This window comes from Vollenhovia emeryi, unplaced genomic scaffold (genome assembly GCF_000949405.1).
Source record: "Vollenhovia emeryi isolate VEMERY1.0 unplaced genomic scaffold, V.emery_V1.0 DF939160.1, whole genome shotgun sequence".
NCBI classification, from domain to species: Eukaryota; Metazoa; Arthropoda; class Insecta; order Hymenoptera; family Formicidae; genus Vollenhovia; species Vollenhovia emeryi.
This window is the reverse complement of record NW_011967206.1, coordinates 143,265-158,965: the sequence shown is the minus strand read 5'-3', so window position 1 is coordinate 158,965 and position 15,701 is coordinate 143,265. Positions and strand designations below refer to the sequence as shown.

The 15,701-nt window shown below is 35.2% G+C and overlaps 3 protein-coding genes across 6 annotated transcripts in view; 2 read left to right on the top strand and 1 right to left on the bottom strand.

The window, feature by feature from the left end:
- Window positions 1-1,561: 1,561 nt before the first annotated feature.
- LOC105564686 (serine/arginine repetitive matrix protein 1-like) lies at window positions 1,562-8,011 on the bottom strand. Of its 2 annotated transcripts, XM_012017244.1 has the most exons (8): window positions 7,714-8,010; window positions 7,135-7,380; window positions 6,778-6,913; window positions 4,680-6,684; window positions 4,538-4,596; window positions 4,351-4,419; window positions 3,455-3,573; window positions 1,562-2,715 (listed from the first exon to the last, which is right to left on the bottom strand). In XM_012017244.1, the coding sequence occupies exons 1-8, from the start codon at window positions 7,729-7,731 to the stop codon at window positions 2,710-2,712; spliced, it is 2,658 nt and encodes an 885-aa protein (XP_011872634.1). In that variant the 5' UTR covers window positions 7,732-8,010; the 3' UTR covers window positions 1,562-2,709. The 2 variants fall into 2 exon arrangements, with proteins under 2 accessions (XP_011872634.1, XP_011872632.1); XM_012017242.1 differs by having other exon boundaries at window positions 1,562-3,573; window positions 7,714-8,011.
- A 502-nt stretch (window positions 8,012-8,513) lies between these two features.
- Window positions 8,514-11,733, top strand: LOC105564685 (lysine-specific demethylase 8). Of its 2 annotated transcripts, none has more exons than XM_012017241.1 (9): window positions 8,514-8,670; window positions 8,735-8,752; window positions 9,433-9,566; window positions 9,856-9,997; window positions 10,104-10,284; window positions 10,402-10,554; window positions 10,714-10,931; window positions 10,993-11,157; window positions 11,271-11,733. In XM_012017241.1, the coding sequence occupies exons 3-9, from the start codon at window positions 9,433-9,435 to the stop codon at window positions 11,526-11,528; spliced, it is 1,251 nt and encodes a 416-aa protein (XP_011872631.1). In that variant the 5' UTR covers window positions 8,514-8,670; window positions 8,735-8,752; the 3' UTR covers window positions 11,529-11,733. The 2 variants fall into 2 exon arrangements, with proteins under 2 accessions (XP_011872631.1, XP_011872630.1); XM_012017240.1 differs by having other exon boundaries at window positions 10,399-10,554.
- A 563-nt stretch (window positions 11,734-12,296) lies between these two features.
- The window catches only part of LOC105564684 (ankyrin-2-like), a 32,164-nt gene continuing 28,759 nt past the window's right edge, over window positions 12,297-15,701 (top strand). The window contains exon 1 of one of the 2 annotated variants that reach the window (XM_012017239.1): window positions 12,297-12,455. In XM_012017239.1, coding sequence (XP_011872629.1) covers window positions 12,414-12,455 — 42 coding nt within the window. In that variant the 5' untranslated portion in view covers window positions 12,297-12,413. The remainder of the gene's footprint in view (window positions 12,456-15,701) is intronic. The other variant, XM_012017236.1, reaches the window with a different exon arrangement.

The following is a 15,701-nucleotide window of genomic DNA, read 5'->3' as shown; positions in this document are numbered from 1 at the left end:
TTTTTTTTTGCTTTGTAAAGAAGGTATAAATACAAATACACTTAGGTATATAAATAGGTACATTCATACACACAATACGTTTGCGCGGTAAATTACAGATGGTTGAACATTTCAATAATAATATAATACACAAAATCGTACTTACTCTACAAAATATAGGAATTGTGTGAAAATTATATTTTTTCCAATAAAAAGAAAGTTGAAGTTAATATTTCAATCTCGATTATTTGTAATTATAATCTAGAATTATTCTTGATGCAATGCAAAATACAAAAAAGAAGAATGTTAATAAATTCAAATTAATTAAAGAGTTATAGTATATGAATACCGAATTATATATTATTATCAAAACTAATAAATTATTAATAAATTACTCCCATCTGTATTTACCTATGACAAAAATTAAATCAATGAATTTAATAATTATTAACAATTAGAATCATGATTTAATCGCAGTTATATCACAGAATAACACAGACGTTGAAATTGAATGTAATTGCCATATAATATGTGAACATTTGTCCTAAATTTCATATCAAGTGTAAAAATTGAAAGGGCAAACAACAGCAAAACATTATTTTAAGATGTGCCGTTACAATTAATATAATGTATATCGTGTAAATTATTCGCAATATAATGTGTACAAAATATTTCTATATATAAAATGTACGTCATAGTTAAATGTTTCAGAAAAACTTTTCCATACATAGGATTATGCTATGAATGTAATACCATTTTTGATAATATGTCCTTCAAATATTAAAGATATTACGCATAACTGTCTGTGTTATTCTAAGATAACACGCGTAAGGGAAGCTATGAAAATCCCTCCAAGTATCACATAACATTTATGCTGATTAAGGATTATAATTCCTTTTCAGTCTTTCATTATATTACTAGCTATAAAAATATTATACAACTCTCAGAGTTGATTTCACAGATTTACACACATATGATGTGTAAATAAAATGATAAAAACGTTTGTTTTGGCCGGCGCGCATATAGCATAAACGCGTTCACTAATTAAGCGTATTAAAAAAAAGTTTACATCTTTTTAATTAAATATAAATAAAGGCACGCATGTAATTATCAATATTATAACCCTTCTATATACATATATATTTATACATATATATTCATATACACACACATATATACAATATACAGGGTGTAATATAATTCGCGCTCACAACTTATATGTCTGTTACATTTTTGTCAAACCATGCTTTATAAAATAGTTATTAAATAAAGATTAGTTAATCAGCATCGCTTTTTAAACGGATACACGACAAACACCGCTAGGACGCGCGGCTCACGATCGTGCGTCCGTTTAAAAAGTGATACTGATTTGGCGAATTTTTAATTAATAATAACTACTTTATAAAGCGTAATTCGAAACTTTTCGACTCAGTTTTTCATGAGGAGTATCACTGTATAAATTGTGGACACGAACTAGATTACACCCTGTATATATGTATGTATATATGTATATGTTATCTAAAAATCTAATATTATATTCCTATCGGTATTCATAAAACATTTTTAGAGAAAAAAAATGTTATAAATGTAATATTATTTTTTATTGACGTAAAAGCAGCGTTTACACCTTCATAGATACTATGAGGTATTCAGCTTGGTATACGAACATCATTTTCAAAGTAGACTGAGTTTATGTACATAGCTGTACAATAACCCAAAAAGGTTCACGCACACTGGCTATACATATAATGATGCATATTATGTCCTAATTATTAATATGGAAATATAATTAAAAACAACGGTACATATTATTTTGCGGCCGTTAATTAAATACAGTTATGTAAAATACATTAAGTAGAGTTGTATCTTCCTCAAAAGATACAATAGAAAATATTTAACAAGAACATTTACAGTAATTTGCCGCTGAATATATGAAAGTCGTGTACACAATTTTAAAGAACTAATATACTACATTATGCAGCATAAAATAAATGTAAAAAAAACCAGTTATTTTAACCGTTAATTTAATACCGTAATAAATTTCTTAGTTGCAAAATAGAATGGGCACACATACACAATACAGTGTAATATCGATTTACACATTAGATCAGATCTTAACATTTACAGTTTGCTTTAAAAATACGTCGCGTAGCAAATAAATTGTAACAAGAGTTGCATTAGTTAATATAATATTTTGTACAAGATACTTGGTGCCGCAATATCGTTAACCGAATTTACAAGCTATACTACACATTCTTATTAGTTTCATCGATATTAAGCACTATATACAATTAAAATATGCCTATACATTACTATTTTCATATAAAATATGCTTAGGTTTTTTTAAAAGGTAGCTTTGGGATTATTAATGATTCTTGTTTATTAAGTGTGCGATCAAAGTAGATTATGTACACATTCTTCAACACAATAAATGATTTAATATAATCACACGTAATCAACTTTTCCTAAGCAATGTATAATGATAAATAAATCGAGTACATCTAAGTCGTAAGGTATCGAAATTTAGATTCTCAAGTATTATTAATTTCATTAAAAATATTATTGTACTTTATAAGTGAAAAGAAAAGGGAGGTGCCTCATTTCAACTGAGATAACGTAGCCGTTAATCCGCGCATCTTCCTATGTGTCGACAACATAATGAGCGGTAAGATATGTGAACCGCTTTTCTCTCTTCATACAAATATGCAATCGGATGAACGCGTATTTATTTTATTCCTAAACAAAAAACAGATCATCTTTATTTTCTATTGATTTCTCTACGGAGTTTATACAGAATAACGCGATACTAAAATATAAAATATTTTTGAAAAAAATCTCACATAGTGATTTTTTTTCTCCTAATAGTATTTTTATCAAAATCTATATCTACGTCACGAAAACATGCTTTTCATTCCCTTAATAAAATTCAATAATGCAAATTATCTCGCGCCATTTATACTGTTTTCTCGTTATTATTGAAAGGCACGCAATATTGTTCTTTAGATAATTTCACATAACTTTGTTGGAAAATTTTTTATGATAATATGTCACTCGATAGTTTCTAACGAAAAAAATATTGTCCGCCTAATAAATAAAAAGTAATCTCAATTAAAATGTCAACTTTTCTCGTTAATAAGCACATTAAAAAATTCTATTCGTCAATTCAATTCATTAATTCAATTATAACAGTTAACTATTTCAAATTACATCAGATTGCATTGTTTTAATTTATTAAATTATAACAAATTATAGAGCATAATTTAAAGATTTCATTATTTGATATCTTTCAATCGTCATTCTATTGTGATCAATAAAAATATGAACAATATTTCAAGATGTATCTGTCGTATACTTAGCTTGATAGTATCACAAAATATCACACTACTTATAAATCTAAAGTAGAGATATAAAGCCATACTTTACACTACAAAATATATTCAGGATCTTTTAGAGACAAATGATTTTTGTGCTTTACCTTACGACCCTGTCTCTTGGTTGCTTTTCGAGTAACCTTGGACTCTCTGGACTCTTGCACTTGCTTATTGAGTCCCAATCTGAGACGCACAGGTACCTTCGAATCAAGAGTAGTTTCGTCTGCAAAGGAAAAATAAGAACATAACACTTTGTCAAAAATTTATTTTATTTTTAACTTTTCTTATGTATTTTCTTCACGTTTCTGAATTTTTCTCTTCGTAAATTTACAGGGTGTCCCGACGTAAGAGTGACCTACCGAAAGATAGATTGGGATTAAACCGAAAAATTACGTACCATTTTGTAATATTTGCAATAGTTATGGAGTAATTAATTCAAATGTCTGAGTGAGTGAACGCGTAGAAAGCGGACATGTAGCCTATCTAATATTATTTATAATATCTAACAATGGTCAGCATCATCTGAGGCTCGCCATTCGCTGCGTGACAATTTTTTTCGAGCACAGTATCATATGTCGTGCGTTGTTTCATATTTTCCATTAGATAAGGGAGATCTAATAAATAAGTTATCTCACATGCCTACCGAGTCCAGCCTATCGTATTCTACGCACTTATTCGCTCAAAATTAGTTTGAATTAATTACTCGATAACTATTGCGAATTTTAGAAAATGGTATATAACTGTTTTTTTGATCTAATCTATCTCCATTTTTTGGTTGATCGCTCTTACCTCGAACACCCTGCATACATATAAGAAAAAGATAATAGAACTTATAATTGTTTCAACAACAAAAGATTTTAAATAATTTGACAGTATTAAGACGGTATAAGTTAAAATTAACAAAAATGCTATATTTAAAATTTGTAAGAATTCTATATCTTTGTAATTGTAAACATTTTTTTCTGTATTTAATACATATATCTTAAAGATATATAAATACCTTCAGAATCATGTAACTCAGTTAATGTTCTGTGTAGTACAGTAACTCGTCTAACTTCCTTTTGATTAGCTAGATAAAAAGAGAAACATTCATCGTTAGAAGCAGTTTGGTCGTGAGAAAGAAAGGGGAAAAAAAGTTAACTGAAATATATGTATAAAACTAATGCTAAATATTTATTCATACTTACGTTTCTCATCAGTATTAATGATATGCCTCTGATTGGTTTTTGCATTATTTTTCACAGCTCTGTAAAGAAACGTGAAACTAAAATAAGTAACATCTATAAAAGAGAAAATAACAATACAATATGATATCGTGCTGTTACTTACTCATTAACTACACCTTTAAAAGCTGACTGCACCAATCTGGCGGACTGAATCGGCACTGTTCTGTTCAATCTTTCCGCTCGTCTTCTGCTAAGTTCCGTTCGTAAGTCTCCTTCTTCGTCTATGGTTATATCTTCAAATATAGCATCCACGTCTGGTTCGGCGGCTACATCTTTACGCTTTTTACACTTCTTGTCCTTTCCGATGCGTTCGGAAAGCGGTAGTTCGTTCTTCAATTTTCCTACTTGATACAATTCCTTGTCACGCTTCTTCTTTTTCTTGGAAGGTTTTTCTTTCTCCGTTTTTTGTGGCTCTGTATCTATACATGTGGTTATAGCACTTGTAAAAGCGCCCGGCGATGTGTTTTCCATCGCTTCCTCACACTCTTCAAGCTCGTAATCTACTTCTAAACATAAATCCACCTCCTGAACATCATACTCCTCCACAGCTTTATTTACTCTCCTTGCGCCACTTAACTGAATTTCCGTTTCTTCTGAAGACTCCACTTTCGTATTTGTGGTGTGTTTTTTGGATAATTTAATCTTTTTATTGGCATTTACAGGATCGATAGGCTGTGTAGACTCAAACTTCTTTCTCCTTGCCTCTAAGACAGGATCACTAATCGTATCAACAGGTTCCTTCGCTACTTCCGTTGCTGGTCTTTCATATACTTCATCTTTCTGCTTTGCTTTTGTTCTGGGCATCTCTGGCGTTGTTGTACCTTTGAAAATAGGAGACGGTTCTCTCATATATCCATCTCGATTATCTGGAGTGACTGAACGTGGACCGTGCTTTCTGGGCAATTCCTTGGGTGACCATTTCGGGGATCGCTTCCGTCGTGGTGAGAGACGGGGCGAATGTCTCGGGGACGACCACGGTGACCTGTGCGGTGAAAGTCGCGGTGATCTCAATCGAGGTGATGTTCTACGCGGTGATGTTCTACGCGGTGATGTTCTACGCGGTGATGCTTTTGGCGATCGCAAGCGGGACGATCCTCTCCGGGGAGAAGACAAGCCGGGAGACCTGGATCTGGACCGTAATCGACGTGGCGACACTCTTCTCGGGGATAATCTAGGTGATTTGGATCTGGGAGACCTAAGCGGCGGTGAATACCTCGGCGACCTCGATCTCGACAATCGTGGCGTTCTGGAGCGCGATATCTTGGGCGAACGCGGCCTTGGAGACTTGGATCGTCTCGGTGATCTCGATCTGTACGGTCGGGGCGATCTGGAGCGCGACGAGAGCTTGGGCGATCTGCCCCTCGGTGATAATTTCCTGAGCGGTGATCTCTTCGTAGACGTCCTGTTTGGGGATCTGCGCGGCGAGAGTCTGGGTGATCTAGACCTAGGGGAGTATCGTGACAATGGAGGTGATCTATATCGCGCCGACGTTTCTCGCGGTGACTTTTTCAGTTGTCTGATCGGGGATCTTCTGGGAGATCTTCTTGGCGATTTCTTGCGCGGTCGCGACCTTGGAGACAACGATCTGCGCTTTTGACTAATTCGGCTTATCGCGTGTGGAGAGACCGATCTTCGGTCGTTCTTGACAATTGTAGTCAGGGAGGTAGTAACGTTGTTCCTTTCCTTCTTACCGTAGCTGTCGTCCGTTCTCGTCTTCTGATCTACACTCTTACTTCCCTCGTCACCCTTCACTGTAGCCTTAGCTTCGCCCTTATGCAATTTCTTCTCTCTCTTATCAGACAACTTAGTTTCATCGTTCATTTCCTTTTCCATCTCGTCCATTAAACGCTCTAAACTATCTTCTTCCTCGAGATCAGCCATTAAAAGTATGTCGTCATCGTCGTCGTTACCATCTTCTTCTTCGTCACCGTTCTTTTGCTGACTCTCTGTAGTTTCCTCCTGACTCTCGGCTTTTACCGAAAATTCGACCGCTTCCTCTTTCGTTATAACTTCCGTCTTTATAAAGCTCACAGCGCTCTTCTGCTCCTTTACATCCTCTTCCTCAGAGGCGCTTCCGCTGTCTTTGAAACGATGGAATTTCGATACTTCTGCAATTACATACATTCTCGAGATAAGAAAGAAATGCGCTTGTCAACGTCGCTGTTTAGTGCATTTTCATTCTGAAAAGAAAAGAAGCTTACCTTGAGGGTACGATTCTACACATGGCTCAGTCTTATCTACGGAGCAAGTCAATTGGGCTTGTTGAAGTGGAGAAGGTTCATCCACAGGAACTATCGCTATCAAGTTTGGATTACGAGGGCTCTGATAATACACATTCTGCAAATATGAAACAGATATAACTGAGATGTATAACTAGAAATAATGATTCATAAATTGTATAAACTTCGTATGCAATATCGTGGAAACTTCTCAGAAGGTCTGTTCAAATATATTTTGACTCGTAAGGCACGACACACGCAGTAATTTCTTCTGAATCCACGTGTGTGAAATTGTTGTCGCGATTAATTACAAACAGCATCTATAAATAAAAAGCTTACGCCATTCTGCCTCTGTTGCACCCTGTTGTGATAGCAATTCTTTTTCATAGGCCGCTGATTTTTATACGAGAAACGGGACGACTGCGTTATTTGCGGTTGTACTTTCTGCACCTGCGAAAGCGCCGGCCTCTTATGCGTGGCATCCTTTGTTCGTAGCGACTTGAGCGCTGCCAACCTCAGTGCTTCCACATCCTCGTCGTCGTCGTCGTCGATTTTGACTTTTGATTGTTGAGAAACTACGACCATCTAGCGAAGAGAAAATAATGGATAAAATTTTATGCGGAACATTATGCATTGCAACCGAGACGATGCAAAATGACATTAGGTCTTTGAAGCGTTCACAACCGCAGACTCTGCGCGAGGAGCAAACAGATTTTTGCAAAATGCGCGAACAACCGCTTTATCTCGCTGTCGAATACATTTCTATATTGTCCAAGTTTCAGATTTCGCCGGGATTTTATTGGAGTTCGACTTCGATTTTCCTCAATCGAAGTTCGGTCGATGAAAAAGGACGAAAACGTGGTTCTTTCTAATGCACGTTCGTTACGTATTCGAACCGGTTTTGCTGGTGCGGCTTACCTTTTGGCGATGGTCCATCTTATCTAGAAGAGTGCTGGGAAGAACGTTGCAGCGTTCACGGACGACCACCACGGTCGAGCGTTCGCACGAATAGCCCGTCACCCCTTCACGCCAAATGTACGCGAAAATGTCGCGCGTCGCACGCACCAACGGTTCGCATCACACACATATTGCGAGGCAACACATTTCCCTGACGAACTTGGCTATTACGAATCTATCGCACAATCCACTCCGCTGCTCCACACACATATAAATAAAAATGGCGTGTGTGAAGCTCGTAGAACATAGACCGTGAGGATACTAGAGTGCTATAATCAGAGAACGAGCCAGGCCCGAGCGGCTTCTTATTGGCTGTCGAAGTCAGCCAATAAAATGTGGCTTCTTCTTCTTCTTCTAAAGGCCTGTGTCCACGATGCTAGAACTTGGTCCAAGTTCTAGTTTCGAGAAACGTGTAGCCAATCAACTTGCAGCTTTTATGGAATTGAACTTTGACCAATGAGAGTTAAAGTTACTAAACTTGAGATTAATAAACTTAAAGCCCGTATTAGATAATATTAAATAGTTAGATAATATTAGATAATTAGATAATATTAGATTATGTTAGATAATTAGATAATGTTAGATAATATTAGATAGTTAGATAATATTAGATAGATAAGCCCAAATTAGATTGAAATTTGACCAATCTGAGTAAAAGTTACTGAACTTGAGATTAATAAACTTTACTGTGATTGGTTAAATTCTCGGTTAAATTTCAATCTAATCCCAATCCCAATCCGTAGTCTGATACGGGCTTTAGGATTCTACTTCAACCAATCGCGTAGTCTGTATACTATACGTCTATGGATCACATATGGCTCAAAATTAAATGTCTACAAACCTAACCTATAAGTCCTTTCTCTTTCCAGTGATAAATTGACGCGAAATTCTGACGCAAAACTCTTCTTAATGTAGGCTGTAAGTTAAAAATTTCTAAAAATTGTAAAAATTCATGTGACATATTTTACACTACTGTTTTCAGGTAACAAAACGGAACTATGTATGCGAATTGTTTCATCTTCTTTGCGCTTTGCTGTACATTGATATTTGCAAGAGCGTGTTGTTTGATATTTATCAAAAGCAATAAGCCCAGAGAAAAGTCTCGTCCAACTAAAACGATGATAATATTAGGATCCGGCGGACACACAGCCGAAATGCTGCGAATTGTCAAACGCCTGAACATTGACAATTATTCGCCCAGAGTGTACATTCACGCTCAGACAGATAGACTTAGTGCGGAAAAAGTTAAAGACTTGGAGCGTAGTAATAAAGATTACAAAATTGTGGAAATTTATAGAAGTCGGGAAGTTCGACAGTCGTACTTGACGTCAATTTGGACGACTGCATTTGCCACATTGAATTGCCTTCCGATACTGTGGAGAGAAAGCCCAAAGCTTATTTTATGCAACGGTCCTGGCACCTGTGTGCCATTATGTGTCATAGCATTTTTGTTTAAAGTTCTATTCCTCGCAGAAAGCATTGTTGTATTTATAGAGAGTTTCTGTAGAGTTAAAACTTTCTCATTAACGGGAAAGATACTGTATTATTTAGCTGATCATGTTATCGTGCGATGGGCATACTTGAGTAAACCTATGTATAGCAGAAGCGTTTGTTTATGAGTAAAGATCTTTCGCATATAATATTCTATAACAATAATTATTTACCTGAAGTGATTTATAGATGATGGCTTGCAGCGACTCTATGATAACAGTTCCTTGGGAATTATTAACGAAGGAATTGGAAAATATACCTGTTGAAATAAAGCTACACTTGACACCTATAATCAACGTGCTGCAAACATCTGATAAGCAATTGTAAATATTAAGAATTCGCAAGCAATATTATTTATGTCTACCATAAAGTTAAAATCTGTATCTTGTCATGTATAAACTGTCATGCGAGGATTAAAAAGTAGAAATTTCATACCTCTGTAGATTGTCTACATTCATTCATGAAACTTACTGTTCTGAACAAGTAGCATGCATAATATCCCATACAGTACAAGAACGTCCAGCAACATTGCAATGTTGCTGGACGTTCTTGTGCTGTATGGGATTTAATATAAAGATTTAATATGTGACTGTCAGTTTTGCTTTCCTCAAGAACTTCAGAAAAATGGATAAACGCTTCGATAACAAGACTGGAAGCTTGCTTAGACCGCACATGGGAGGTGTTGAATTCCGGTTACTGGAAAGACGTTCCAATTCAATACAGATATTCTTATTCTCTATGTGTTGTTATAAAGGTACAAAATGTTCTTGATTAATATATAATCCCACTTTTATATTGCCTTTCAAAAGTTTTTATTGACTAATATGAATTTTATTTAAAATTGTACTTGGTGCAATTAGGCTGTGCTATTAGAGATTCAGTACAAAATAGGTGTTGAAAGTTCTGATAGAGAAAGAAAGAAGACTGTATTAAAAAATATTATCAATCAAATTGATAGAGGCATTCTGTTAGGCGCACCTCTTTCCAGTATGCCAAATTTATTAACAGCTATTGCCACAAAGTTGAACAACTATTGTGCTGGTAAGAATATTTATAAAACTAGTTATTTTAACAATGTAATGACTTATTAATTTTTTCAATTAAATTAAATTATTTAAAAATTACGTTAAAATTGAATTTTATTTTTCAAATTAGAAGAATTTGATGCTATAAATGTGGAAGACATTTTAATTAACCATGAGGGAACTAACTATTTAATCTCTAATTGCCCGGATAGATATTTTGAAAAGCCTTCGATGCAAACATTTTATAATAAAATTTTTATGCCAAAATCACCAGCTGTATTAACAGGTAAACATGGGTCAAATTTGTCTCTTATATTTGTATCGTAATAATCTTTATCCTGATAATCTTCTGAGTTTTATTTATTCTGAATAAATTAGCAATTTGACATATGCTTAAAAAAACTATAGGAATACCTGAAATATTAAGTTTTATGTGTTCCATTAGATTGTATGAGTCATTGGAAAGCATTAACGTTATGGAAAAATCCTAACTATTTGAATAAGATTGCGGGATCTCGCACAGTGCCGATTGAAATTGGATCCCGTTATACTGAAGAAGACTGGACACAGCATCTTGTTAATTTTTCTGAATTTTTACGAAAGCACGTTATTGCAAATAATAGTGAAGTTGGTTATTTAGCACAGCATCAATTATTTGAACAGGTATTAATTCTCTACATTCGATGTAATTGCTGTACAAAAACATAATTGTTCAACATTTTAGATACCAGAGCTAAAAGAGGATTTCGAAGTGCCGGAATATTGTTGTTTTTCGGATAGCGAGGAGGATAATGCGGAATCGTCAGAAGTTGATATAAATGCTTGGTTTGGTCCCGCTAATACAGTGTCGCCTTTACATTTTGATCCAAAAAATAATCTGCTGTCTCAGGTAAAAAGGACAATTACAATCAAGATTCCTTGAATAAAATATGAAGTATTTTTTATTAACTTTATACTACATCTTGCATATTAGTAATTGGTGTCATTATTTTTATTTTTCAGATTTTCGGCTACAAAAGGGTCATTTTATATTCTCCGGCCGAAACGAATAACTTATATCCTTATGACACTAGATTACTTAATAATACTGCACAGGTAGATCCTGTACGGCCAGATTATGACAAGTGGCCGAATTTTCGTGAAGCCAGTGGTATGACGTTTTACTTAAAGCCTGGAGAAATGTTGTATATTCCACCGAAATGGTGGCATCATGTAACTGCCCTTACTCCGAGTTTCTCGATTAGTTTCTGGTGGAATTAATGTTTATTGTATTAATATAATAACAAATGTAATTTACAAATTAATTAAATTTGGCTGTTATTACAATAAAGTTGTTACCAACAATATATATTATATGTATAATATCGTAAAGATAATATGCATATAGATCCAGTATTTTTAAATGTTTGAATAGTACAGAAAGTTACTCGTTGTATTATGCTTTTTTAATAAATTTTTGAAGCTATGTGTTTTAATATACACAATGTATATAAAGTAACAAAGGATTGTAGGAAATACTATTGTCAAAATACATTATATGTATATGTATAATAATAATATTCGGGTGTTATTGCAAATATTACAGACATATTTGAAAAATAATAGTACAATTTAAAATACAGATGTCGCCAATAATTTAACAATAAGACTGCACAAGAGTATTATCTTGTATAAGTATTCACTTTTCTTTACTTACATAGAAATTATGTGTCCGGCAAATTCATAACTTTTTCGCAAATATATGTTGCACGAAAAAATTAGTTGATTTTATAATAAATTAAATTATTAATTATGATTAACAAATTAAAAATTTATCATTATTAATTTTACATGGAGTAGTGCAACATACAACATGTATATATATATATATATATATATATATATGTATATATACACGACAGAAAAAATCATGTACATACATTTCTTTCAATATAAACATTACATTCGTAAATTCACGTGATGTACTAGCTTCGAATATTAACGCAAACTTTGTGGCTACTTAACAAAGGCACGACATATAGGAGTTTAACAAAAATAACATAGAACTCTATTAATATCCGGCAGTCTACGTCTTCAGCATGGTGCTTACAGAGCGTGCGTGTACGTAGAGTTTGTCATAGAGAATATACAGTTTATTATTTAGTAATGACGAACGAAGACGCATTCCCACCGATCATTAGGCTCCAGGTAAAGACGCGTGCCAATTAATATCCGTCACTCTTCCCCCTTCAACCTCCTTTCCAAATTCTCTGTTGTGCACGCGGAAAATCTTGAAATCAAGCGTTTTATGTAACGATTACCTATAGCTTCAAGTTCTCTAAACGCCGTTGCTGACATTAATAAACATGCTTGGTAAAAAATCGATTAATGTATTTAATAATAATTTATTTAAACATGTCCAAGTGCAGTATTATGCATCAGTTGCATCGAGTGGCTGGTGAGATTAACTTATAATTTTATGGAAAATATGTGCAGTAACAGAGTCAAATTAATAAATAAATATTAGGTGACCGAATCAGCTGACATTTCGCTATCGAGGTTCGCTCGTGGTGATTATTGGACACTGTCCAGTAAGCGATAGCTCGATACTATTTTTAGAAATAATTTGTCAGAGTATTCGGAAACTGTTATTTGTGTTCAAAAAAGATAGTTGTCGAATATGCTGTGTCAACATTCGCCGCTATAACTTCACTGAATTATTAATCTTTTATCATTCTTATCTCAATGCTTGCCATTCTCAAGAGAAAAAGTTATTTGCGTTTTCGCGCTTTCTCAGTGAGAAATGATTCGTCGATCGACGTCGAAACGATGCCGAATCGACATCGAGACCGTCAAATTGACGCAAATCAAATATTCTTTTCACATCGGCAATTTTCAAAATGAGGGCTTTGTGTATAATTTCTCACTGTCTCGTTTTAATTTCCTTTTTTTCAGAGATAATAAATTTTCAAAGGGAAATTTAAAAAATCGCGTATCGACAGTTCAGTGTATGGTCGACAACCCGTATCGACGCACTGTTCTGAAAAGTCGAAATAGACGCGTAAACAACATCTTAACTAATATATGTTATTGCGAATAGTATTATCACAGCCCCAGTGGTCGAGCTGGTAAAACGCCCATCACGGATTGAGGGAGGTCCCAGGTTCGAATCCTGGTTGGGGTAATATTTTTCGCAATAAGAATTTTAATTGCCAGATACGGTCAATAAAAATCATTGATGTTGTTAATTACTGCTGGCGACTTTTAAGAGTATTCTTAATAGTTTATAATAAATTTTGTTCATATTTATTAACAATAATTTTCAGTTAATCGGCTGTCAGTTGCACAGGATTACGTACAAATAGCAAATTTATTATTATGTATGTATAACAAATTTCGCGATATCTTCACACACTCGCATGCACGTGATACGAAAATAATTTCAATCTCGTATGTTGATGGCAATTCGATCAAAGATTATTGTGTCGAAGATCTTACACAGAAAATATGTTGCTGGACGCGATAATAAGGGCAGAGACTCTATATGTATCCGCGAAATCTCACAGCCGATTGGTGCGCAAGAGAATTAAGGGTACGAGAAGTGTGGCAGCATGCTGGAGTCGGGGGGTCGCGGCCTTGGATGAAGGCACGCGAGTGCAAGGTTGTACCGAGGGATGTATGCGACGGGGTGACGCGCATACATACATAACGTTGTTCTTCCTACTTGCGGCGACACAGGCTCGGCTGTAAAGATTTTATTGATCGCAATGTACGTACAACGATCATATGCTGCTCATTTTCTTGCAAGATGCGATTTAGGACGTTGACGTTGACCGAAATGACTCTGAAATTATTTTTTTAAATCAATTGAAAAAATCACGCGCACTTTTAAGTGCGTGAAGTTATCGCAACTTCGTACAGATATAACCAGAAACATGTCTACATAATTACTGCTTTATATTATTTGGCATTAATCAATTGGCGATATCTGTGTTTATTTAACGACGCCGTAGAATGCGAATGTGATGTTTCGCAGCCCCTTCTTTAAGAATTCTACGGATTTCTCGCACGGCGTGTGCGATGGTACCTCGAGGTTCCGTGGCTTAAGAAAATGTTTTGCGTTTGAGTGGCAATTCTCCCCCCCCCCCCCCCAGTGCAATCTCGCGCATATTCGGCCACGTGTCTTTACATCCCGCCGGTTGAAAGGAGCATAGCCCCCGGGCACGGACGGTGTTTGCACGTGGCGGCTAGAATACGAAATGCATCGCTCGCAACCCCCGCAACCCCTCGTATCTTGCGCACGAGAAGGTGCGCGCTATCGCCGCCGCCGGTGCGGTTTCTTTCGCGGAAACGTGTTCCACCTTCCCCGTCGGTAATCCAAGCTCAATGGTGATTCCACAGCGCGCACATCGCACCCTCGTAACGTTTCTATAAACTGTTCCATGGCACACGCAAATACACACACCAGATTGAGAAGGAAAAGGTCGGACGTAGCGATAGGATAAAATGAGAAACGCGCGAGGATGAGGGATGAGAGGGGGGCTTATTGTTTCGGAATAAAATGCGCAGAAAGTGAAATACATTCGAGAAATTATTCCGATTTCTATCGAAGGGAGGGACTGAACAATTTACTTTACAGGGCGGACACGAATTAAACGGATTCTGTTCTCTCCTCGTTCTGTGGATATTTTTGTGTCGGTCTAACAACTTAAATTTCTAATCTTCCGACAAAAATGTTATTCAAGATACTTTCTATTATGTATACGTATACATAAAATACAAAAATACATGTATATACCCTAGTAGCAGAGTGCATCGGCTAAACACTGGCAAAATATTTGTCCAATGTTGGTTATATTAGAAATGCATTGGCCGATGTTGGTCACAGAATAAATGTAAATATTGCACGATAATAATTATATAATGTCAGATTTATATTGGAAGTGCATTGGCCGATATTTAACAATATAATAAGAATATTGGACCAATATTGCTAAATAGACATATTGGCTAAATAAGAGAAGACGTTCATCTTACACTATTGGACCAATATTGGGAATACTAGATTTACATGGTAATTATTTAGATTAACACACCCACCTCCAATAACCTTGGGCTTGACATATATTATAGAGGTCACCCTCCTGAGTAACCCTCAGAAGGATTTAGCCGGCGCTCGTTGTTTATTAAAAAGTTATTAAAAAAACAATGTCAACCAATTATATGTAATTTTTAGACACAAATATTAAAAATTTTGAAAAAGGTTTTAAACAAAAGTTGTAGATCTCTTTGAAATATACATTTTATGTTCTATTCATTTTTACTGTGCGAGTAATAGTTTTCGAAAAAAATGATGAACTCTAAATCTTATATCTCTCCTCCCATCTCCATCTGTCGTATAAGTCGTATAAGTCGTATAAAGTTGATTAAACACGTAAGTCGCAAGTGTTTTTG

Excerpts from the sequence above, each read along its gene's own strand:
- LOC105564686 (XM_012017242.1), bottom strand. Across the intron at positions 6,685-6,777 it reads TGTAGAATCGTACCCTCAAG|AAGTATCGAAATTCCATCGT; the intron begins GTAAGCTTCTTT and ends ATGTAATTGCAG. Across the intron at positions 3,574-4,350 it reads TGAGTTACATGATTCTGAAG|ACGAAACTACTCTTGATTCG; the intron begins GTATTTATATAT and ends TTTCCTTTGCAG.
- LOC105564685 (XM_012017240.1), top strand. The coding sequence starts at position 9,433 with ATGATGGCTTGCAGCGACTCTATGATAACAGTTCCTTGGGAATTATTA. Across the intron at positions 9,567-9,855 it reads CAAACATCTGATAAGCAATT|AACTTCAGAAAAATGGATAA; the intron begins GTAAATATTAAG and ends GCTTTCCTCAAG. Across the intron at positions 10,285-10,398 it reads GTTGAACAACTATTGTGCTG|AAGAATTTGATGCTATAAAT; the intron begins GTAAGAATATTT and ends TTTTCAAATTAG.